This window comes from Lacerta agilis, chromosome 3 (genome assembly GCF_009819535.1).
Source record: "Lacerta agilis isolate rLacAgi1 chromosome 3, rLacAgi1.pri, whole genome shotgun sequence".
NCBI classification, from domain to species: Eukaryota; Metazoa; Chordata; class Lepidosauria; order Squamata; family Lacertidae; genus Lacerta; species Lacerta agilis.
Genome location: NC_046314.1, coordinates 106983194 through 107009304, shown reverse-complemented (window position 1 = coordinate 107009304; position 26111 = coordinate 106983194). Strand labels below are relative to the sequence as shown.

The 26111-nt window shown below is 42.2% G+C and overlaps 1 protein-coding gene across 2 annotated transcripts in view; it reads left to right on the top strand.

Annotated features, from left to right (window-relative positions):
• PSME4 (proteasome activator subunit 4) overlaps positions 1 to 26111 on the top strand; it is a 76508-nt gene that overhangs the window by 18301 nt on the left and 32096 nt on the right. For both annotated transcript variants that reach the window (XM_033145083.1, XM_033145082.1), the window contains 16 exons: positions 87 to 236; positions 3947 to 4010; positions 5158 to 5232; positions 6354 to 6476; positions 8874 to 8966; positions 9680 to 9945; positions 11323 to 11509; positions 12485 to 12574; positions 13190 to 13254; positions 14612 to 14762; positions 16631 to 16729; positions 17030 to 17099; positions 19357 to 19424; positions 20579 to 20794; positions 22995 to 23152; positions 25531 to 25626. In XM_033145083.1, coding sequence (XP_033000974.1) covers positions 87 to 236; positions 3947 to 4010; positions 5158 to 5232; positions 6354 to 6476; positions 8874 to 8966; positions 9680 to 9945; positions 11323 to 11509; positions 12485 to 12574; positions 13190 to 13254; positions 14612 to 14762; positions 16631 to 16729; positions 17030 to 17099; positions 19357 to 19424; positions 20579 to 20794; positions 22995 to 23152; positions 25531 to 25626 — 1971 coding nt within the window. The remainder of the gene's footprint in view (positions 1 to 86; positions 237 to 3946; positions 4011 to 5157; positions 5233 to 6353; positions 6477 to 8873; positions 8967 to 9679; positions 9946 to 11322; positions 11510 to 12484; positions 12575 to 13189; positions 13255 to 14611; positions 14763 to 16630; positions 16730 to 17029; positions 17100 to 19356; positions 19425 to 20578; positions 20795 to 22994; positions 23153 to 25530; positions 25627 to 26111) is intronic.

Genomic DNA, 26111 nt, shown 5'->3' with positions numbered 1-26111 from the left:
GTGAATTCTGTCCATCTGATTGTATATGTTGCTGAAGTACCACTTGTGCATATGAGCCAACCCATCACATCCATCTTTCTCTTTAGGTATTTCCCCGAAAATTCAACGGCCGAGATGCTAGATGAATGGAGGCCGCTAATGTGCCCTTTTGATGTTACTATGCAGAAGGCCATCACTTACTTTGAACTGTTTCTGCCTACCACTCTTCCTCCAGAACTCCACCACAAAGGTTTTAGGTAAGTTGGTCTTAGGTACTTCAAGATGTTCTCACCGAACAATCTGTTGCATGGAAGGCTTTTGAATAAATTATATATGTAATGAACTGCACCACGTACTTCATTGTAGAGTTTTAAATAGTTGCATTCTGAATGCCTGTTTGTAACAGGAATTATCTAATCGGTTTACCTGAGAGATGATCTCCAGAATTAACTCTCTTACATTTGATACTCTCTCTCTATATATATTGAATATATATATATTCAATTAAAGTTCTATTTCTTGAGTGGGAAGCAAATGAGTTGCTGATATTGAGCAGCATTGCCTGACTCTTTTCTTTCTACAGCAAGAATACTGTAGATACCATTGCTTTTTATTGACTGATGTACCAACTCTAATAACTTGATTTGGGTGCAGAATCATATTGGACCCCTAAGCCTTAAACAAACCAAGCTTTTTAGTGTCTATACTTTCGGTTCAGGCTCCAGAGCTTGTCTCCAAAGGGAGGTAAGGCTGTGCATTTGCTGGTAGCTCAAAACTGGCAAAATTCCCATTATCCCAAGTGCACTACTTTTTTTCATATTGCAAGATGCACTTAGAAAGGTCAGAGGCAGCATGAGAGAACTTTTGTTTGCCTACCTTACCTGTAGGTACCTGTAGGTAGGCAAACTCCCTAGAAAAGACCCTGATGTTGGGAAAGATGGAGGGCACAAGGAGAAGGGGACGACAGAGGATGAGGTGGTTGGACAGTGTTCTCGAAGCTACTAACATGAGTTTGGCCAAACTGCGAGAGGCAGTGAAGGATAGGCGTGCCTGGCGTGCTCTGGTCCATGGGGTCACGAAGAGTCGGACACGACTGAACGACTGAACAACAACACCTTACCTGTTCCTTGCTTTGTTCATGGACTCCCACAATCCTGGAGCTGGCATTCCTTTGATTAAAGAGGTTCTGGTCATTGACATGTGTGAATAGATTTGGCATGTTTCAGTTTGGTTTACAATTCCTGCACATTTCAGTGCTATAATAATGATGCTGAGGGTTAAAATTTCTAATGAATGGATTGTGGCTCTTTTGAATCTTTTTTTAGTTTGTCAGCAATGAAATATGAAGCAGGTTTAAGGGAACGATGCATTGATGCAAATATTTGCATGACTAGTTGTGCCCAAAGGTGCTTCAGGCTTGCATTTCTCAAACAGCATATCCCTGTGCCACTAGGCAAGCTTGTTTTGAATGAGGAGAGTTTCAAAAGCAGTTTGTGATGTGACATTGAGGCTTGCTATTCAAGGGGGGGGGGGTGGAGAGTAAAAATATTGCCTTAGTCATGCCCTAGAAGTTGGCCACACATACAGAAGCTCATTGTATCTCAGCCATGGCTTCTTGAGTGATCAGGATCTGTTCCCAATGTACCTAAGCTGCAGACTTTGGCATAAGCGTATTTTACTCTAGCTCCTTTTTCAGAATTTGCAGCTTCTTTATCAAGCAACTGTTGCTAAAAGATTGGGGGAATATTTGTACATATACATATGTGTGGGGAGTAATTAGAAGTTGATGGTTGGGAACATTCCCCCAGTGGATTTCTTAGCAGAATGTGTCTGCAATAAAGTTTGAAATCTTGTTTAGAATCTGAGCGAGGGTTTTGCCTCTTTGCAGGAACAATAATCTCTGTTTGTAAATTGTCTCATAGAAATCACATGGTGGGGAGTGGAGAGAACGAATTCGAGCTGCGTGTGTTAATATAGATGCAGCTATGGAATACAGTCAAAAGTTGGATTGTGAACTGTACAGCAGGCGTAATAGACATTAAAAAAATATGCTTCCTCATATTTTCTGCCCTCATCAATTGAGACAGCACCATATTTATCTCCAAGCTGTTTCAGGCTGTCCTTGAATGTTCTCATTAAGTGGCTTCATATCTCAGTTCTGTTTCTCTTTGGGCTTATCACTTCAAGGTCATATTAAGCCACACTTACTCAAGTGCCTGTCCCCAGAATACCTCCCCACTGGACTGTGTTCCATCCTTGAGTTCCTTGCATAGCTTTATAAGTGGTTGCTTTCATCCTGATGGGTGGTAAACACTGATAAGGCACACCCCACCATAGCAAACGTTATGTATATATTTGGATTCCTAGATTCAAGGAGGCTGCCTTTTCCATATGGACTCACTCTGTTCTGTTGATATCATCAGTGTGTGTGTGGCACATTGTCTGCCATACTTTGCTGTTTTGTGCTTTTTGAGGCTTTTGCTTTGTTTTTATGTTGTATACTGAGCTTACATTGTTGCTTTTTAGCTTCTAATGTTGACAGCACTTCCTTCAAAGTAAGCTCCTTTCCAGCCAGCAGGACTTAGTTCCAAGCACAGGGTTCTAAGGTTTGGGTACAAGAATGATTGTATGGAAAAGTGATTTTGTGCTGCTGGCATCTCACCTCTCTTTGAAGTCCTCAATCAATTTTACGAATCTAAAACTGTTAGTAGCACTTATACACACACCTACATACCTACATACATATGCCACTTGTAACCTAAAAAACCCCAACCCAAAATAAAACACCCCAATGGTTGTAACATTTCCCCACCTGAAGGCAATTCTTACTTGTCATGGGTGACCAGACAGTGGCTATTTTGCAAGCCAGTCGGTTGACAAGTTCAGTATGCACTATAGATTTATATTTGCTTGTTTATGAGTTTTGAGTTTCTTTAGGCATGTCACCATCTCTATAAAATGGAACAATGGAATGACCTCCTTATGGTCACTCCCTTTCCCGAGTATCTGAATACCAGCTTTCTCCTATCATGTTTCCTCCTAGTTACAGGTAGGTAGCCATGTTGGTCTGCCATAGTTGAAACAAAAATTTTAAAATCCTTCTAGTAGCAGTTAAAGACCAACTAAGTTTGTCATTGGTATGAGCTTTCGTGTGCACGCACACGAAAGCTCATACCAATGACAAACTTAGTTGGTCCCTACGGTGCTACTGGAAGGAATTTTTTTATTATATTTCCTCCTGGTAGCCTTGCAACTTGGCTTGCAGGTGGGTTGCCATTTGAGTTTCCTCCTTCAGATCTGATTGATTGTTGAGTGATTGAACATCACAGTGGATTCTCCAAGCGTCACCTTGCCGTTGTTTCAAACGCTCTGTGACCAGTAGTGGCAAATACTCCTTAATAGGCATGTGCCAGTGTCTAATATAGAGATGGGAGTCTGGAGCAGCTACAAAATAATCAAATTTCAATTAGCCAACATAAATATTAAAACATTGTGTGGGTTTAGAAATGATTTGAGTGGGAAGGGGGACAACAGTGCCAAGGGATAAAGCAGTATTGGCTGTTGGAGGCCACAGTGATAAAAAAAAAGGCATTTCCCTCAGGACATCTTTTGATGACATTCTGTATGAGACTAGGAAAAGTGCCTGAAACTTTCAGTCAGAGTCAGAAACACCCATTTTAATTTCTTCTTCTTCTTCTTCACCACCCATATGCTCCCTGACTGGCCTTAAGCAAGCTGCTCTTAACAGTCTTACCATCTGCACTATAACTAATAATGACTGACATTATTGGATGGTGTAATGATTTCTGAGATAATTATGTGTGCCATTTAATATTTTTATAGCACTTCATATACTGAGCATTAATTGTTACTGTGATTAGGGTGGGAGCAGTGTTTATTATTAAGAATGGGAATGATGAATTTGGCGTGGCAACAAATCTGTTTGCCTGATTTCATTGTCTTGCAGGCTCTGGTTTGATGAGTTTCTAGGCCTGTGGGTTTCAGTTCAGAATCTTCCGCAGTGGGAAGGAGTAAGTATTCCTGCTTTGACTTCTTTCCCCCACTCCCCCCCCCCCCGGTCACCATAGTGTTGTAATTGGACCAGGAATATTAGTTCGGGGGGGGGGGGCTGTGATAATATAGGATTCGTATGTGCCCAGTAGTTGAATAAAGAAGCCCATAGTTGGTTGGGTTCTTCTTCCTGTTTACATTGTTAGTTGCTCTCTTGGGAAATGTTCATTTTGTAACCTTTTCGTAATGTTGTTTTTCCAAGCTGAAAGTCAAAATCTAGGCCATTAAAATGGGTGTACTTTCTAATTCTTTCAGATCACACCAGTTTACTATGATCTTTTAATTTGCAGAGAAATCATAAGACTCTGGCAAAGGGCTCTATATTTGTTTGCCATAAATATTATTGAACTGTATTTAGTAAGAGTTTTGTAAAGTAAAGCATGACATTTTTTATTTCTTACATCAGCATTGTGTTAGCTTTCAAGCCTGGGGCAGACATAGGCTGCATGTGAACATCACGTTAAGCTGTAGTTTAGTATTACATGCACAAGCAGCAACAAGTCTTTGGTATGCACACCCCTTCCTCCCATATGGTGAGAAGGAGGAGTTTGGGAGAGTTTGCTTCTAGCTATGATTAGTTTCAGACAAGTAAATTACAAACCATAGTTCCTAAAGTTGGCTTGTTGAAATTAATCCTAGTTAGTATTAACCATAATTCTGCTCCCAGATTACATTTTATAATTTAGTATTTACAAAAGTATTTATGTACCACACACTCGCAAAGTGCCAGGACAATGTACAACAGTGTAAACACTTATTAAAATGACTGTCCACGCGAGAGACCTGAAAGTCAAAAGTGAGAACGTTGCAAGCTGCATATAACTAAAACTAGAAAGGGAATCTCCTAAATTTCTCCTCTTTTACCATAGAGGAGGAGGAGGGAGTGCGGGCTAAGAGTGTTTGACACACACACACACCTGGGCTAAAGTTGAAATTATCTTTTGATCAAGTACCCTTGCAATTTGGTTGGTTGAAATTTTTGGCCTTGTGCAGTTAATCCCATTTTGTATGTACTGAGGTTTTCTTGTACAACCTCTGTTCAGTTAAGGGAAGAAGCAGGAGCAAAGTTTGTACTGAAAATGTCATATGTGGTTTCTTTCTTTCCAGCACCTAGTCAACCTTTTTGCACGCTTGGCCACTGATAACATAGGCTACATTGACTGGGATCCCTATATTCCAAAGGTAATATCTAATATATAGAAGGAATAATATTAAAACAAGGATAACATGAGAATTGTTCGCTTGTTTAGTATACTTTTACTTTACTTTACTGACAACCCCTGCCTAAGTAGGTAAGAAGAGCCAGGCTGGATCTGGCCAAAGGCCCATCTAGTGCACCATCTTGTTTGCTGCAGTGGCCAGCTAGATTCCCCTGGAAACTCATAAGCAGGACATGAGGGCTGTAGTCCTTTCCTGATGGGATTTGTATCCCTAAACATCTAGAGCAGCCTTTCTCAACCTTGGGTCCCCAGGTGTTTTTGGCCTACAACTCCCATCATCCCTGACCACTGGTCCTGCTACCTAGGGATGTTGAGAATTGTAGGTCAAAAACATCTGGGGACCCAACGTTGAGAAAGGCTGGAGAGGGCACTAGGTTGGAGAAGGCTGGTGTATGGGGAGGAACTACATCCCTCCGTCTGTTTCGTCCCCCTGCCTGCTGCAAGTGTTTGTGACTCCCTAATTATATCATTTTTAATTATATCATTTTTAATTTTTAATCTTATAGCTTGTCCTAAATTGCTTCTGTAAAAAGGCCTTGAGGCATTTTAAGCCTTTCTTAATCATAACAATTGTTCCATAGTTTTAAAACTCTTCTGGGACATATTAGCTTACTACCAAGCCCCTCTCAGGGTGCACAGTAATGTAGGAAGCTGAAGCGTGAGATTTAGTGGCCACTGCTGAGAAAGTGGGTTTTTGCTTAGCTTTAGTTGACTGACTTGCAAGGTTAATTTCTGGAGGCATGGCGGGACTTTATTTTTTCAGCAACTCATAAGTAGATGCTTTGCGGATGCTTACAAGGGATGCAGCAGTGAGAAATTCCAAACCAATTTGCAGAGATGTGGACTTTCTGTGCAATAGTAAATGGTACATAAATTGAGGGAGATCTCAAGATGGCTCAGGTGGACAATAGATTCTTCCGTTGAAGTGAAGTTGCAGACACTTCCTTACCTGAAAGTTTTCCGGGATCCATTCTGAAAGCACCGTGCTAGTGCTGTGCCAATTTTCTCATACTCTGTAAGAAATACCAAACACCGTTCATAATGCATTTCGGTTATTTGATTGTGGAATTACTTTTTCTGCAGATATTTACCAGAATACTGCGAAGTTTGAATCTTCCAGTGGGAAGCAACCAAGTGTTAGTTCCACGATTCCTAACAAATGCATATGACATTGGGCATGCAGTCATGTGGATTACAGCCATGATGGTAGGACCCTTAAATTTTCTCTACACCTTTCCTCCCTCTCCCCAGTTAGCCAAACACTGGCATTTAAGCATGTTTTTGATGATAAATATTTTGGCTGGCCCACAAGTTTGGGAATAAATAAAGTTGTGCTGTATAACCAAGAGCTGGTGGGGCTAGCTTCTTAGGGGAGAGCATTCTGTCCTCATACTCAGTAATTAAGCCATGACCACATACCCTGAAGCATCCCAGGAGGCATCATGTCCTCTGGTTTGCCCAGGACCTGATAATAATAATAATAATAATAATAATAATAATAATAATAATAATAATAATACTTTATTATTTATACCCCGCCCATGTGGCTGAGTTTCCCCAGTCACAAAAAAACCCCAAGAGACACGTGGGATTTATGAAAACAACTTTTTCCTTTATGAGTGAAACTATCAGCAGACCTCTTAATCACATACTACTGGTTTATAAATCAGTTTGGCAGGGCTGCTGAGGTCAGATAAAACTGCTTAATCTGTTGTTGGCGAAGTGTCCGGTAGCCTCCACAGATCTCTGTTGTAGATTATGAGAGCATATCCTTTGCTCTCTGTATGCTTGTGTGTTTAAAAAGTAGTGCTCTCACAGCTGATCTGACAGAGAAATTTCTAGAGGTCTGTTTGACGGGGGCCCCAATGGGACGCCAAACAGACACAGGCTTGAAGTAAAAAGTAGGCTTTTATTGCTACAAACATACGCAAAAATTACAGGAAGACTGCAACGTGATATAATTTTATACACTTAGGTGCTACTGTTAGTCAGTCATATGGTTACAACAAAACATTCTATAGCAGTTACAACCCACTTCGTGAAATCTAAGCCCATCAGAAATCTATGGCTCCTCTGCCTGTCCCTCCCCAACCTTTCATTATAGTAATATGTGATTACATGTGATTCATCAATGTCTTTCATTATTAACTTTTGACTTACCTATTCTTTATTAAATTTTCATACTGCCCTTTTTCTAAGGAACACAGGGTGGGTTATAATATTAAAAAACCAAAATATGTAACATAGTAACAAAAGAATGAATCCCTCCCCCTGGAGTTTAAAAGGCCATAAGTTGTTTAATTTGCCAAAGTCCTGGGAGAAGCATAATGTTTTTGGCTGGCTCTTAAAGATATCTAATGAAGGCACCAGGTGAGCCGCTCTGGGGAGAACATTCCACCTTGTGGACCTCTCGTGGAGGGAGCACACAAAGAAAGGACTTAGATGATGATTGCAGGGTCTGGGTTGGTTCATACGAGGAGAGGTGGTCCTTAAAATATTGCTTTGGTGAGCCATTTAAGGCTTTATAGCTCAGAACCAACACTTTGCATTGGCCCAGAAACTAATTGGCAATCAGTGAAGTTGGGCCAGGATTGGTGCTATATACTTAAACTGCCAGGATTGGCGTTACATGAGCAAGCTGGCTGCTGAATTCTGCACCAGCTGAAGTTTCTGAACTGTCTTCAGAGGCAACCCCACATATAACGTGCTGCAGTAATCTAACCTAGAGGTTACCAGTGCATACACAGCAGAAGATAGGCTGTCTCCTCTTCATTTATGTTGGATTAATATATCCATTCTTCAATTGACTTCAAGATTAAATGCAGTCGTTCCACCTAGCTGATCTCCTAGCATTCCTTCAGTTGTTGCTATGGTTATTGTCTTCAGAGATTAATGATGCATTCTGTCAATGTACCAGGACACCGGTTTCTCATCATTCATACCAAAGAACAATTCATTCATACATACCAAAGAACAATTTTTTTTCCTACTAGGAAGGGTTAGTTAAGACTTCATACACCAGTGTGATACAAAATGGAGTCAGATCAAAATGAAGTTTTCTGATTCAAACAAGAAAAATGAAGTTTCTCTTTCAGATCCTCTGAATTATAAACTAGTATGAGAATGTTTTTGAATTTGTTTTAACTAGTACTGGACAGATAGGTCAGATACTTGCTTTTAGGGGGTGAATTAACAGGAAAACTACATACAGTACATTGCATCTGTTTTGTGTGGGTTTTGGTGCTAGCTGCCCCACAGTGAACCTGTAAATGCCAGCCTTCCATTTTGGAAGTTGGAACTTCTGTAGTTCATATATTTGAAAACCTTAACTGAGAAGGTTGGTCTCCCCTACACGTGATTGTCAAACATTATACATATTGCAAGTTTGGGTAAGCACTTCCATAAAAAATATTTTGTGCTGGGTTTGGCTTTTCACCTCAGTATGTTCACTGCTACTGAAAAGAACATGATGCGACTCTAACCCTTTATTAATCCTTTATCTTGGGGCCCATTAAAATTGAGTTGTTTATAACTGCATCTTGGCCCTGTTTGTGTTCTTTGAAGTTGTATCAAATAACTTGGTTTATTTTTGTTTCTGGACAGGGTGGACCAAGCAAGCTTGTACAGAAGCACTTGTCTGGGTTATTCAAAAGCATTGCATCTTTTTACCATCCCTCAAATAATGGCCGCTGGTTGGTAAGGATTTATGTATATCTATATATATTTCTAATCTTGACATCAAGCACTTCAGTGTTTGTCTTGGAGTGGAATCTTGGGGCTCCTCATTTTCTTCAGCTACTAATGCATTGTATTCTGACTAGGCCATCTTATTTAATTGTACTACTGTAGCTGCACACCCGTTTTGTCTAAACCTGTTTTTAGATTGATTCAGACGTTGGAAATACTGGGTGGTATTCAACTAGGATTTATTTAGAGAGGACCCATTCAAATTAATGAACATGACTGAGTTGAGTTCCTTAATTGCAGTGGTTCTAATGTGAATAAAACTTAGTTGAACACCACCATCTTGGTGGAAAATGAAAGGTGTGGTCGTTGAAGCCCATAAATACAAAACATTTAACCTCTTTATTCACATACATTGTTTCCAAGTAGCTCTGGCTGTATCTGGCCAGCTTGGCTACAAGTTACGCCCTCCACTCAATTGTCTCTCAAGGATAATCTGGCCATATTGCATGGGAAATAATTTGAATGTCCAAATAGGCTCTTAGTCACCTGGCCCTGGATATATATTTTAAGGGAATAGGATAAATTAGGCTGCTTGACAAATTGCCCAGAAATTGACTGATTTTTAATGCACTTAAGTGTAGAGAGGGCAAAATAGCTTTTGCATTTCTTCTTACTGCTATGTCACTGAAATTGGTTCTCTTGTCTTTTCTGTATGGTGGTAGAACAAGCTAATGAAGCTGCTTCAGCGGCTACCCAGTAGCGTTGTCAGAAGATTGCATCGTGAGCGTTACAAGAAGATGACTTGGCTTACTCCTGTGCCTGACAGCCATAAACTCACCGACCAGGATATAACAGACTTTGTAGAATGTATTATTCAGCCTGTTCTTTTAGCAATGTTCAGCAAAACTGGAAGCCTAGAAGCAGCCCAAGCTCTGCAGAATCTCGCACTGATGCGCCCTGAGTTGGTAATCCCACCAGTACTTGAAAAGTGAGTCCAAATAGGACTTCGGAATAGTGGTTTAGTTTCTATGTTTTAGATGGCCAGGGAAAGTGTTGCATCCTTTCTGCAGCTGAGAAACTCAAATTTGGCAAGAGAACATTGGACTTCTGTTCAGATGCATGATGCGTTCCCCTTGCCTGTCTCCCGTTTTATGGATTTATTTTTAAAATTTATAATATTACCATTCAAATGTGGCATCTTATAATTGCCACGAAACAGAGGATTGGCCGCAAATTTGAACAATATTAAGCATTTCCTGCCGTAGGTTTTTTCATGTGGTCCCGAGTAGGAAGAAGCGCAATGCAACTTCATTTTGCTGATATTTAATGTTATATTACATAGCCCACATAGGGTTTGTTTGAAATTCATTGTTTATATTTCATATAGACAAACTATAAAAATATACATCTGATTAGAGGTCCTGCAGGTGAAAATAATGTTAATGCCTTCTTTTCCAACATAGAGCACTAAGATGTCAAGTGCATACAGCCAGACTGGTTGAGACCAAAGGCCTACCTTGTCCACCATTCTGCTTTCTGCAATGGTCAACCAGATGCCTCTGGAAAGCCCATCAACAGGACATTGGGGGGGGACACAGCACAGGTCACCAACCTTCTTGGGCTTGTGGGTTGACGTTTGTAAACTGGACAAGCCATTGTGGACACCATGCGCATACCTGCTGGCTACCGTAGAATGCTCCCCCCCCCCCCAAGGCTAATGTTGAAGCCTTGCTTTTCAGTGTGAGGGGAGTGGATGCTTTGGGCACCATGGAAGTCCTCTTAGAGTATGTGTGTCCCTATCGGGTGCTGCGTTGGCCACCGTTGCTTATAAAGTCATCATGGCTAGTAGCTGATGATAGCCTTGTCCTTCATGAACCCATCTAATCTTGTTCAAAGTTGTCTCTAAAATTGTGCTTTGTGGAGAAGTTTATTTCCCTTTTGTCTGTTACGACCCTCCCACCTTCCAGCTTTATTGAATGACCCTGGGTTCTAACATACAAAGCTGCCTGGTTGAGAACTTATTTTGCACATTCTGCATATGGGCCGATGTGAAATATATTTAGTATAGATGTAGTTGAGGGCTGTAATGCATTGGTAGAGAAACTCCTTTGAATGTGGAAGGTCCTAGCCTTGATCCCCACCATCTCCAGTTAGGGCTGGGAATGCCCCCTTTCTGAAACTCTGGAGAGCTAATGGCAGTTATTGTAGATCATACATAGCTAAATGGACCCAGCGGACTGTATAAGGCAGCTCCCTATATCCCTACATGAGTAGAAATGCAAAGAATTATTTCAGTGACTCACTGCGTCGCCATAGAAGAGAGTTCATCTAATTGTAATTTTTCTCTTCCACAAAAAATGCATAGAACATACCCTGCACTGGAGACTTTAACAGAACCTCACCAACTCACAGCCACTTTAAGCTGTGTAATTGGAGTAGCTCGTAGCCTGGTATCTGGGGGCCAGTCATTTCCCGAAGGTCCAACGCACATGTTGCCTCTGCTGATGAGAGCGTTGCCTGGTGTAGATCCAAACGACTTTAGCAAATGCATGGTGAGTAAAAACCGTTACAGCACAGTCACATTTTCCCACAGCTTCATTGCCCTGCCCCCATGTGTCCTGTTGTCATATTTCAAACCCCTGCCCTTCTCCAGGGTGCCACTTCTCCCCCTCGTAAGGACCCCAGACCAGCTCCGTTGCAGGGGTGAAGGGCACAGCACACACAGCAGTGCCCAAATGAGTGCAGTTTGGTGGCTTGTATTGTAATATAATAAAACTATGAAAGAATGCGTAACTCTCTGGTGGCTTTGTTTTCCCTTACCTATCCACTCTGCCTAAGTGTTTTTTAACGTTGTTGGAAAGAAATTATAAATAGTGGTTGTTCAGGATATGGAGAACAAGGAAGAAAAAATGACACCTAGTGGGCAGCTTTAGCAAGGGACTAACACATTATTATTATTTTTGGTAGTGAAGGGGGTGGGACTACCACATGTATAAAATATAAATGTATAAAGTAAATCTATATAATAAAAAGGTGATAAATTACTTGCCCAGGCATGTTCCATGTGTTCTACAAAGTGTTTAAAAGACTCTGGAAATTTAAACTAATACACACAAATACGAACAGAGTGCGGTTCATACTAAATATTCAACGTAATAAGACATTGTGCCAGACATCTTTTTGTAATTCATCTTGCAACCCTCTGGTTTGGTCTGGACATTTGAAATCGGGGGATTCCATACTCATCCTTTGCTGTCATGTGTGCCGTTTTTGTGCTCATTTACCTTAAAAAGGAGTTGTGGTATAAGGCAGCAGGAATTCAAAGTAAGCATGCACTTACTGTGGTGTGACGCATGTTACATCACACACGAGGTTTAGGATGAGTGGGCATACGTTTTGACCCAACCCTGACACAAGGGTTTGCCTTACCGCCTATTTCAGTTTTTTACATTACAGTTCAAAAAACAAACATGCTGTCTTTCAGTATAAGTGATTCACGCTGAAACTTCCTTTGCATCTTCCAATAGATCACATTCCAGTTTATTGCAACGTTTTCCACTCTTGTGCCTTTAGTAGATTGTTCATCTGTACTACGAGAGAGAAATAACCTCACAGAGGTAAGATGTTAAATGGCTAATATAAGCTGTCTCAAGTGTTCTTTAGTGTAAGAAGCTCTTGGCTAATATATGCTTCTTTTTTTAAGTGTAAGAAGCTATTGCATGTTGAACTGTTTAAAAAGAGGTTAAAGTGTAAATACGAGAGGGCAAAAGATGTCTGTATAAGTCAAAGCCCGTTTCAAGAAAGGGGAAATAATATTATTTTGTCTATACTTCACAAGCAAAAAATATGCTTTGCACCTGGAAGAATAAAATTACATATATGGCCCAAATTTGCAAATGAAAGTTTTTGGTTTTATACAGTTTTTCAATTCTGATCCCAGTATTTGGAGTTTTAACCTGTTTGACAATAATGAGGATTGTGGCATGGGTAACTGAGGGGCAGAATGTTTAGAAGACAGTATAATGATTTTTTTTTTTGAGAAAATAATAATTTCATAAAACTGTATTTTGATGGTTCTGTTTTCGTTTGAGTCTATAGCCTAGCTAAACTAAAAAGGATATGTAAGATCATTCTGAGGTTTCTAGCAGCTTCTTGGAATGTGTATCATAGTTTGGAAAGACTAGAAACTAAAATTAAAGTATTTCATTTCTTGTTGTGCCCTGACATCATAGGTGGAGAGAGAACTGTGCTCTGCTACTGCTGAATTTGAAGATTTTGTACTGCAGTTTATGGACAGGCAAGTTGTGGTGGGAGACTGAGTGTACTGATGAGGTGATAACTGCTCTGCTGGCTTTCAAAGTGTTTCTAAACTTAGTCTTGCCCATTGGATGTTTTCTCTTAATTTATGTTCCCAATTCTATTGGTCACAGGGCAGATTAGTACATAGATGCTTTTAATAGTACCTGACTACATAAAGAGTAGGGACGCGGGTGGCACTGTGGGTTAAACCACAGAGCCTAGGGCTTGCTGATCAGAAGGTTGGCGGTTCGAATCCCTGCGACGGAGTGAGCTCCCATTGAAGAAGAGTTTGGATTTGGATTTGATATCCCACTTTTCACTACCCGAAGGAGTCTCAAAGCGGCTAACATTCTCCTTTCCCTTCCTCCCCCACAACAAACACTCTGTGGGGTGAGTGGGGCTGAGAGACTTCAGAGAAGTGTGACTAGCCCAAGGTCACCCAGCAGCTGCATGTGGGGGAGTGGAGACGCGAACCACACTGGCTCGGTCCCAGCTCCTGCCAACCTAGCAGTTCGAAAGCATGTCAGAGTGCAAGTAGATAAATAGGTACTGCTCCAGCGGGAAGGTAAACAGCGTTTCCGTGCGCTGCTCTGGTTGAATCAGAAACAGCTTTGTCATGCTGGCCACATGACCCAGAAGCTGTATGCCGGCTCCCTCGGCCAATAAAGCGAGATGAGCGCCACAACCCCAGAGTCGTCCGTGACTAGACCTAATGGTCAGGGGTCCCTTTACCTTTTTTACTTGCAGAGTGGTGTATGTTTAAGATTATACATTTTAAATTGCATTTAAAAATTGGGGGAAATGATATGTTGAAGGATTCACAGATTGCCTGTTTTTTGGGTTGGTGCTTGCGAAGAGAGGGAGAGAGGGTTGATTGTGGTGCATGAATGTTCTATGAAGGGGATTGCAGGTATAGAACCAGTGAAGTATGGAGAGAGACAGGGAGCTGAAGTGGCAGAACTGCAACAGCAGAAGCCATGAGCATGGATATATCTTGCTACAGCATCTCAGTGCCTTTCTCCAGGGCTGTATTCAAAATGAGTGGCTGTACAGCTCTTCCCTTCCTCCTCCTTTCTGATTTGGCACTGTGCACTTTGAAGCCTGCAGCCAAAAAAACCATGATACTTCTGTGCTTCTTTAGCCCAGTAGACACTCCTGTCTTTTCTTGTGGCAGATTTCTTCCGCTTCCTTGATTTTTAGATTTCTTTGAAGATGAAGCAAGCACTGACCTTACAAGCCAGGCAAACCCATTATGCAGACAGTGCGTGGAGAGACACCAGTGAGATATCTCCCCATGGTAAAAAAACAAAACACCAAAATCCTAATATTTTTTTCTTCGACTTTTTATTGTGTAGGTGTTTTGCGCTCATAGAAAGCAGCACACTGGAACAAACAAGAGAAGAGACGGAGACAGAAAAAATGACTCATTTGGAGAGTTTAGTGGAATTAGGCTTGTCCTCAACTTTCAGCACAATTCTCACACAGTGTTCAAAAGAGATATTTAAGGTATGTGTCACCAAGAGTAGGAAAAGTGTTCAACTTCTTTGCCTCCCCCCCTTTTTTGTAAAAGCTTGTGGAACTGTAGATGGTTTCAAAATTCTTCCCCCCCCCTTCCCTGTTCTGTGTTTAGGCAAGGAAGTACATTAAAAGACCAGGATACATGTTCATTAGCTTAACCAGCAATTATAAAGCACTGTAAAACTGTAGCACACAATTAAAGCAGAATATACAATATGGGTTCCCAATATCTACTTGGACATGCTTAGTGGGGACAGAGGGTGGGTTACTTTGCTATTTAAAATGGCACAACCTCATGCTGTACCGAAAACTGCTTCTGAAACGTGTCAGTTCCAAAAGGCATACCAAGCGGCATGGAAGGAGAATGACTGTTTGAGACATACAATCCAAAAGCCCCTTTGGACATTAAGAATTAATAGCATAGTTCTTCAGATCTGTGTGTGCTGATGTTGTTTTCTGTGCCAAGAGTGGACTTTGTGATGTCACAACTCCATTATGTTTTTTGGTTTCTTTTAAAGCTTGATGTTAAGGATCTAGTTCTGTTAAGATGATAAACTTGCACGTGGGCTGTAGAACCTTCTTCCTTTGTGACATTCTCCATTTCGGGTGTGGAGGGAATGTTTTTGTATGGAGGAAATGCATTCATTTGAGGTCTCACCTGCAGTCTGAAGTGGTATAACCCGGACACAGGATTATCACCTTGGTGGAAACTAGGACAAGGAAATGCCTGCTTCCTTCTGACTTAAATAACATCTAGAACATGGGTAGGCAAACTAAGGCCTGGGGGCCGGATCCGGCTCAATCGCCTTTTAAATCCAGCCTGCGGACGGTCCGGGAATCAGCGTGTTTTTACATGAGTAGAATGTGTGCTTTTATTTAAAATGCATCTCTGGGTTATTTGTGGGGCCTGCCTGGTGTTTTTACATTAGTAGGATGTGTGGTTTTATTTAAAATGCTTCTCTGGGTTATTTGTGGGGCATAGGAATTCCTTCTTTTTTTTTCTTTCCAAAATATAGTCCAGCCCCCCACAAGGTCTAAGGGACAGTGGAGTGGCCCCCTGCTGAAAAAGTTTGCTGACCCCTGATCTAGAATGTAAGGGGAAAGTCACACTGTAGCTTGATTTAAGAAAACACCAGACTTAAAATTAAACGTGTTGTATTTTTCTTTATTCCTCCCCCCCCCCATAGGGCATAGGCCTTCTTCATGTATCTTTTAGTTCCTTAATAAGCAGCTTCTTCAATATGTACATGACTCCTGTGTTCTGCCTTAGAAAATCAAATGATTCTTATGCAAGCTTTTATTATTCTTTCCTATTTGCTAAAGCTGATATGGTATTCTGAAGGGTGGGTGACTTACCTAAGTCACCTGCTGGACTTACCTAAGCTGTCTCCATATCCCTGGATACTTCACAGACCTATTACTAGCATGTTTCTTTTAAGCATAGGTGGTCAATCAGTGGCAGAGGCAGTAGCTGAAAGTGACTTGCCCAGAGAAGAACTAGTGTGTCTCCCTTAGTCATATATCCTGCCTTTCTAGCACTGTGCTGCTGCCCCCAGGAACAAGGAGCTGCATGTTCCCTGTAGATTATGCAAGAGTAGAACTATCTCATTAAGTTTTGACTTGTGATGCCCTTGCCAAAAGTGGTTTGCCACATGGCGTTGGTGAACACTTGGTTTCCTTATTCCTTTCTCGTTTTCTCATTGTGATGGAGACTGAATTTGCAGCCGATTCCACGTAGCTCCTCTGCCTGCACTGTGAGAATGACATCAATTATATATTTAAATCAGAATATATATATCTGCCCATAAAGCGATGGATGATTGAATTGCACTTTTTCTTTTGTGCGTTTCTCTTAGGTTGCCTTGGAGAAGGTTTTCAATTTTGCTGTTTCGAATATATTTGAGACGAGAGTAGCAGGACGCATGGTGGCCGACATGTGCCGAGCTGCTGTGAAAGTGAGACCTTATTCTTTCCCTCCTCTCAGCCTTTCTTGGTTGAGATGCAAACCAAGGAGTAACCTTAGCTGCTCTGTTTTTGCTGGCCCTGGGAATATTTGCCAGTTCTTCTCTCTGTGCTTGTGGGCCTTAAATTGCACATTATCTTACCCAGCCATTCATGCCTTCCAGAATCAAGGCCAGTAATCAGAGGCAGATTTCTAATTATTGCTGTAGGATGCTCATTATCTTTAAAACATACAAACTTCCATGCTTGCAAAGAGATCTTAATGTAGAATTTGATTCTTTGTGACATTTCAGTGCTGTCCTGAGGAGTCTTTGAAGCTCTTTGTACCCCATTGCTGCAGTGTTATAACACATCTTACTCTCAGTAAGTTTCAGTGATTTTACATTGTTTTGTGACTGGCTTGTGTTTGACTGTGTGTGTTTGCCTGTTTATAATGTGGTGTTTTTATTTATTTATTTAAAACTTACTGCTATCTGGAGGATATTTTGCATGTTTATATTTCACTGTTTTCCCAAGCTGCTCAGGGCATACATGGCTCCACCTGCTATTTTTATTATCACGACAACCCCTGTTGCAAGCAGGTGAGGATTCGAAATCTCCAGTGGCCTGTGCTCACCCAGTGATCCAGGTGACCCACTGGGATTTTTAACATAGATCTCCCCATTTCCCCCCATGTTTCCTGCTTGGCAGGGGGTTGAACTGGATGGCCCTTGTGGTCTCTTCCAACTCTATGATTCTATGATTTCAAATCCAGCACTCTAACCACACCTGCACTCTGGCATCATTTACTTCATGTTTTCATGTGTAATTCCTTCCTAACTCCCCTGGGATCTGGTGATGAAGGGCAGTATATAAATAAAAGAAATAAATACTAAACTAATTCCAGAAGATTAGCTAAGTGTGAGCATAGTTGGGACCTGTCCTTTTGACGCACTTCATTTGTTTCAGTCTCAAAGCAGCATCTGGGCAAGGAAGAGATTCGGATAAGCTGTTCCGCACTTCTTGCCTCAAACCCTTATCTTTGCTTCACAGCGCTCCTGTTGTGCGTGCACTACATGGCAGCAAACATGTTTATCACTCAGTTTGTATGCTGGAGAAAACTACGGCCGTTCCCAGTTCCTTAATTCATGTAATTCATGGCCAAATGACCCGGGAAGCTGTCTGTGGACAAACGTTGGGTCCCTCAGCCTGAAAGCAAGATGAGCGCCGCAACCCTGTAGTCGCCTTTGACTGGACTTAACCGTCCAGGGGTCCTTTGCCCTTTTACGTCTTAATACACAATAGGAAACACGTTAGACACAAGTGCTTTGAAAGCCATTTCACACAGTCTTCAGAGGCAAACCTGGCATTACAACTGAGTATACCTTTGACACAGGGTTGCATTCAATCTTGGTCCCAGGACAAGTGTACTGGTGTGCTACATGTACACGTGAACACATGTTTGTTGCATTCATAAGCAACAGTTTTTGAGTAGTCCTTAGTCTCATTCCCCCCACCCCACCCGCCTTCTGGGCAGTAGAAGAGGGAGACTGAACCTAATGGGGTGGGGTGGGAATGCACCTGTTAGGGGGCTTCGTAGGAAAGAGAGACTTCAGTACACAAATTAAAACCAAAGCTATCCACACAGAGCCTTTGCCCGAAACAACCATGAGCCTTGCCAGCAACAGCGTTAGAGCATCTAAGCCCCTGAAGTGCCGGCACTATTTTGTCTTTTGTCTAATCACTAATACTTCAGGTGAGTGCCATTGTGGAAGACAACTGAGAGCAGGAAAGGGTGCCTTTAACTGGGTTTGTTCGGTTTCTAAGGTTTGAGTTGCCATTGTGTTGCCTGCGGGCACAGTGGTGCCCTTGAGGACCTCACCTGATGTCCATGAATCTTGTCACCATCCCCTTTGTTATGGGGCGATGAGTGTGGTTACCTCTCCCCCCCTCGCCACAGAAAGCTCATTTTGCTGGAGGAGGAAGTTGCGGAAGAAGCCAACACTCATTCTTTTGCTTTTCTAGGCTCGGATCAGTACCTAAGCAGAATGCGGAGGGGCTGAGAAAGTAGGGAGGGAAAGGGATCTGGGAGACAGGGGAAAGGAAAACCGGGGTGGGTGGGATGCGGCGTTGGAAGTGTGGTGCCGCAGGAGTCACGAAAGGAATTGCTTGTATGCCAGAGAGAAAGTGACTACACATGCCGGATCCAGTGAAACGGATCCTTTTGAAGATTTGTGAGGGGTTTTCTGCACACCCACCCACCTTGGCAAATCTAATCACAGATCACATCGGCCTTCATTGACTGAACTGTGAAAAATAACAACCACAAATTTGGTGCTTTCCAGTGCTAGTTTGTTCAAAAACATTGATTCAAGGTGTATAACCCTATGTATAGCTATAATTTCTACAAGAGATCCCCTTAAAACCACCATCACATGTGTTGCCTTTGTATCGACATCTCTTTTACGTTATTTGTTGGTGGGCTTCTTTTCATCCTGTGCAAAAACCACGAATATGCATATTTATTTATTTATTTATTTATTTATTTATTTATTTATTTATAAAAGCTTGTTATGTTGTCCATAAGAAATTGGTGATGAAAGCGCAGTAACATTAGGACTTAATGCGTTTCTTTTTCTAGATGATGATGTATTGCGTGATGAAGAGTTGGATAAAGAGCTCCTCTGGAACCTTCAACTTCTGTCGGAGGTATTATGGAGAATGCTACTTTTAATGCTTTATTTTTCAACTGTGTGCTTGATCCATACATAGTTTCGGTAAAAAAACAACGAGTACAGTACTTTTAAATGAACACTTTTCTACGCAGAACCTTCTATGTGATGTATACACAGGGGGAAGCCTGTGAGCATTGTGACTGAGAACAAACTGTCTAGACAGAGTGGAAGGCGTTGTGTCAGGTTACCCCGGTGCAGTGTCTGCTGTCCTGTTTTGAACAGTGACATCTAGATCCTTATTTTATCCTGAAGGACGAGCAGGGAGACAAAAGCTTCCCTATCAAGGTTGCAGCTGCAAGGCTTTAAGTGGGAAAACAGCAGCTGCAGCATTGCTCCCAGATGTTCATCCTGTGGGGAACATAATGGCACATGTCAAAACAAAATAAAAAAATAAAAAAAATTCCTTCCAGTAGCACCTTAGAGACCAACTAAGTTTGTTCTTGGTATGAGCTTTCGTGTGCATGCACACTTCTTCAGAACCAAGAACAAACTTAGTTGGTCTCTAAGGTGCTACTGGAAGGATTTTTTTTATTTTGTTGTGACTACGGCAGACCAACACGGTTACCTACCTATAACTGGAATAATGGCACATGAAAACTTTTTTCATTGCCACACCCTTTTCCTTCAGCCCACTGCGACAGATTTCCTTTGGAAATTCACTTTATTATTATTATTATTCTTTACCTTTATATCCAGCTGTTAAACCGAGATGCTCAAAATGGCATATGTGCAGCTTGCAGATGGGGTCGTCCTGCTTTAGCCAAAGCTAGCAGTCCTAAGTTCACTCACGAGGGCAATCCAAAAGGCAAGGTCTGGCCAGGGCCTGAAGTCAAATCCTTGGGGCAATGCAAAAGCCAAGTTCCAGGAGCAGTTCCAGGTGCTGCAGGGGGTGTCTGAGAGTCAGACAGAATCAGTTAAGAGCAAAGGGCCCCAATAAAGTCAGGCAAAACTTGCAAAGGGCACATTTGGTGGGACTGGGTTGGTACCTGGGTCCTATTTAGAGTAGCTGCAGCACTCAAAATGCAAAAGATGCATTGATTTTCTCTTCCAGAGCTTGCGTTCCTGTGTGTCGCATTCCTAGTTTGTTGATGATATATTTATTTTCCGATGTTTCAACTCTTTGGCTAGATCACTCGTGTGGATGGGAAGAAGTTGCTGCCGTACAGGGAGCAGCTTTTGAAGATTCTACAGCGAACCCTCCATTTAACCTGTAAGCAGGGTTACATTCTGTCTTGTAACCTACTGCACCACCTTCTTCGTTCTGCTACACTTATCTACCCCACAGAATACTGCAGTGTGCCAGGTGGCTTTGACAAGCCTCTTTCTGAATACTTTCCTATCAAGGCAAGGATTTTAACTTACTTAGGATTAGAGAATTCCCCTTCCCCCCCCCCACCTCTCTCTCTTTCTTTTTCTCTCAAAAAAAATTCTAAACTATTATTTTATTTGTGTTTATTTGAGGATCCACCTAACCCCCAGCAGCTGTGGAAAGTGTAATTGAAAGATGCAGTGCCAATCTTTAACAGAATTTTTATGTTTATGCTTTTACTCTCTCTAGCACATGCCACCTCAAGGGAATGGGCATTTTAACGCACCCAAAAAATAGTTTCTAGAAGTGAAAGCTAAATGTTAAACGCATTGTCCATCAGCTCATTATCTAGGGGCCGCCTCAAACGATGTCTCTGCACTGTTCTCCGCAATGTGTGAAAAGGATGCAACTTCTTTTACTGCATGTGTGGCAGTTCTCCATTGAAGTTATATGCAGCATACTGTCGACCAGAGATTTCTGCTTGTGTATTGTATGGTACTCTGCAGTACAGTCGTACCTCCGAAGTTGAACGCCTTGCGAGACGAGTGTTTTGGCTCCCGAATGCCGCAAAGCCAGAAAGGATTGTCCCGGTTTGTGAACGTTCTTTGGAACCCGAACCTCCGTCGTGGCTTCCGCAGCTTCTGATGGGCTGCAGGAGCTTCCTGCAGCCATTCAGAAGCTGCACCTTGGTTCCCGAACGTTTTGGAAGTCGAACTGACTTCCGGAACGGATTCCGTTCGACTTCCGAGTTACGACTGTATACACAAAGTGTACCTATTGGTCTTGTGACATGTGAAGCTGCTTGGAGCGCCCAATTTCACACACAACTTTAGGGTGCAAATCAAAAGCTGGCTCTGGTTAATTTTCACCAATTCAAGCGATACCTTTTGTCCATCTTCGCAGTCCAGATCATTCCTAGGCATGTGTAATGTAATCAGTATAGACAGGAGCAGTTTTCACCATTATGTTGGCATCGTTCCTGGCGTGATTGTCAGATTTTACACGCTGCCAGTGTGAGCGCATGTCCAAAGATGGTTAGGACTGCTTGTCAGTACAAAAAAACATAGGGCAAACCTGCTTACTGCATTAGGCCACAGTGGGTTCATGGCAGCTGACTCTGAAATGATCTCCCACTTCCATCAACTTTAGCTGTTGATGGTTATTTTGTACAGTCCTAATATACCTGTTATATTTGATACTTTTTGTGGGGAAATGGTTAACGCCTAAGGAAGAAACTGCGAAGCATGATATTAAAACACAACAGAATAATAAATCAAAATGAAGTGACAGCAACATTGGTTCTCATTGGAACTAAAAACAGGTGGCAATAAGTTACTGTTTTTAATATGTGGGCAGTAACAGTGTTGTCAACTAGGCAGCATGTTTAAGAAAAAAATAATTGATGCTACCTTGGACTGGCTGAAACCTGGCAATTGAGGGGCCTGCTTTGTCTCTTGAAAAGTCTGTGTAAAACGAGCAACTCAAGGACTGGTTGCCTGCTTTTTGGCCCTTGACGAAAATTGCACTATTTGTTTGTTTATGCCCGACCCCTTTCTCTGATGGGACTCAAGGCGGCTCACTTATAAAAATGAGAGCCAGTAAAATCATAGAAAAAGCAACAATTAAAAGCAATTAAATATTGTTAGAAGTAAAACCACACACATACATAGACTATATAAAAATCATACGAATAATTACAATAAAAACAGTTAAAAGCAGTCAGTTCCCAAAAGCGCATTGCAACAAAAAAGGATTCATCTGCTGGTGGAAGGACCACAAGGAGGGAGCCAGTCTAACTTTTGGGGGGGGGGCAGTTCCAAAGTCTGAGATGTTAACCCTTATTCTGGCTGGAACATGCCTCTTGTTTGTTTATATGGGAGGTGGAGCCTACTCTACAAAGGTAACATTTAAATGATTAGCTCCACCCAGTTTTGCCTATGGTCCCACCCACCACTTGCATGTGGCCATTGGAAGGCTGTCCAGAAGGGATTGTGGCCCCCGGGCCGAAAAAGGTTGCTAGTGAGCTTTATTTTCAAAATTTGCTGCAAGGCTCTCCTCTCAGTTATCCCAAACTGTTACCTTCTAAGATATTTTTGTGTGTGATGCATTGCTCTTGCCCAGGGCACGTAGTGCCAACCCTCTTTTGTCTATAGTAAATATTACCCTCACGTGTAATGTGATATGTTTACCATTCTCACTAAGTGCAAAATGCACACTCTTCTCTTGTGTTTACAGGACTGGGGGAAGCCTGGGGATCTATGGAAACTTGACATCCAATGGCATGTTCCTTCAGCCGAAGAGATTGCTTTTTCCTTTGAGTTGCTGGATTCTTTTCTGCAGCCAGAACTTGACAAGCTAGGAAGCTATGCAGATGGAAATCTCGAAATGTCCAGGTTAGTAGAAAGTGTATCTGGTGGTTGGGTTTTTCTCAAGAGTTTAACAGACAGGCACATTTTGGGTTGGCAATATTTGCACAGGTAGACTGGCTGTCAGCTTGCAGAGGGGCTTGGTGGGTGTTCTTCAAACACGATGTGGTTGCAAACACATCTTTATTGCGCAGTTCAGCCAATTCAGCTTCTTGGCATATGTGCTTATCTGTTGTGTGAATGTGTTTCGCATTGATTCTTGTAGTTGAGATGAGGACTTCCCAGTTCAGAACATTTGTACCTGCATATCAAAAATGTAGCATGTGGAATGCCCTCCTTGTGTGTGGCTCACGGTTTGAACTGGAGCATTCCCAACTGCCACATAATGGGTTCATGCAAGGACTTCCACTTAAAAGAACAAAGCTTCCCCTCTGCCCCCTGCACTCCCCACCCCAAAATCTGTTCTGCATAAGTCCTATCATAGGATGACTTTGTTAGATGCGACCCTATATAGGGAGCCAGTGTGGTTTAGTGCGAATATACCTGTCCAGGTAAACGAGATGCAGGTTCTAATTTCTGCTCAATCATGAAGCTTGCTAGTTCTTAGTTGATTTAAATCAAGTTTCCTGTTTATGCTGTTTTGTGTATTTTCTCAACAAAGCTTACGCTCCAAGTAACTACAGGTGGGAAACCTCTGAGCAGTGTGCCAGATGTGGCCCTCAGGGCATCCCTATTCTCTGCTTGCCCTGCCCTCCAGTGTGGCAATTGGGCTTGAGAACTGCTTCCCTTCGAGTCAGTGAGACCATATTTTCAAGCTAGTTGCCACCCATGTGGCAGGTTCAGAGTGGTGTTGCATCTGGAGGGGCAAGGGTTAACACAATTCTCCCGTCAGGGCTGGAGTTGGATGCATGTCAGCATGAAGAGGGAGAGAGCCAGTTATCAGTGAAGTTAACTTTTTATTAAAGGAAACGGATCTACAACTCTGTGACCCTTCCCAGTAGCTCTTGCCCCTTTGGAGCAGTTGCCAGGAACGAAGTTCCCTGCCTTGCACACCTCTCTAAGGCTCCTCCTTGCCCGGATGTTTCCCAAGCTGTATTAAACCGCATTTGCACATCTCTGGCTTCTGTTCTGCCTTCCTGATAATTCCATGCATTCTTGGAGTGGGGTGGGGTGGAGTGGCGAACTTGTTGCAGCAGTCAAAATATATATATAAAATAAAAACAAATTGTCCAGTAGCACCTTGGAGACAAACTAAGTTTGTTCTTGGTATAAGCTTTTGTGTGCATGCACACTTCTTCAGATACACTGAAACAGAAGTCACCAGATCCTTATATATAGTGGGAGGGTGGGGTGGGGGTTTTCTCAGGAGGGTAGTAAGAGATGGGTGATTGACTCAATGGGAATGGTAAACCTGATGACTGTTAGCGACTGCAGTTAGTCCTACAGGAAGAAGCAAGGGATAGTATGCAGATGATTAGCATATGTAATGAGACAGGAATTACATTGAATTGAAGTTGCTGAATTACGACTTATCACTAAACTGCAAATTATGGAGAGACCTGGTCTTAATAGAGATATTAGATTCCTGTCTCATTTACCATACCCATTGAGTCAATCACCCATCTCCTACTACCCTCCTGAGAAAAACCCCGCCCCACCCTCCAACTATATATAAGGGTCTGGTGACTTCTGTTTCAGTGTATCTGAAGAGGTGTGCATGCACACGAAAGCTCATACCAAGAACAAACTTAGTTGGTCTCTAAGGTGCTACTGGAAGGATTTTTTCTTTTTTAATATATTTCGACTGTGTCAGACCAACACGGCTACCTACCTGAATCTTGTTGCAGCAGGAGAGGGAGACTCCCTGGATCCTTCAGCAGCCTCTTGAACCCCCCCCCCCCCCCGCTTCAACCTTGAGGTCTGAACTGCTCCCTTTCTCAGGCTCTTCCTGCTCTCTAAACCCGGTTGCCCCTCCAGCATCCAGCACCTTCTCCCAGTCTTCTCCTCTGTGTCCCCTCATCTCTCCCTTGGCTCTGAGGTTTCCCCAGCATGTTGCATCTCAGCACTCCTCTGCATCCTGTAAGTCCCTGCGCACTGCAGTCTCCTTGGGAGATCACACAACCCTCCAGCAACTTAAGTTTGGAAAATCTCCAGTGCTCTTTTAAAATCCAATTGTTGCTGGGGTGTGTGGTTTGTGTGTGTACTTCAGATCTGGGAGATTATGCACTGTGCTATAAATGAGTCTGTAACTGCAATAGTCCTCTTTTCCAGACTTCTGGGATTCAGGAATTGCGTGATTACTCAAGAGTACCCTCTAGTGGGCATGTCAGCAAATAACCTTCTCTCCACATAAAACTAGGTTTGCTTACCTCAAATATTGAAATACATTTATCATTTGCTTTCAGAGATGATGTGCAGCAGTGTCTTTCTATAGTACACAATTGCCTGATTGGGTCCGGGAACATTCTGCCACCTCTGAAAGGAAACAGAGTAGATCACCTGTAAGTAAACTTTGTTTTGCACAGGTAAAACATACGTAGAGTGGCCTAGAGAAAAAAAAATCACAGGCTGATACTTGTCACAAAGGAATGTGTAAAACTTGTATTAAAAATTGCCACCTGGAGTCATATGTACTCAAAACACCCAATACATCCTATAGTGACTAGTCAGAGAGAGAGAGAGAGAGAGAGAGAGAGAGAGACATGGTGTTCTGAAGCTCTGCTTTTCATTAGCAAGTTCTTTTCGCACTGGGTGCTGGAAAACTTTCTCCTCGCCAAAGCCACTGAATAACTGATGGTGCAGTCTATACATAGAACCCTAGAGTTGAAAGGAATTCCTGAGGATCATCTAGACCAGGGATGTCCAACTAGTAGATTAGTAGATTGCAATTTACCGGTAGATCCCCAGCTGATCATGGTAGATCACGGGATCCTTATTGTATACAAAAAGTTACAAGGGAAAGGCTAAAAAACTCTTGTGCAATCCA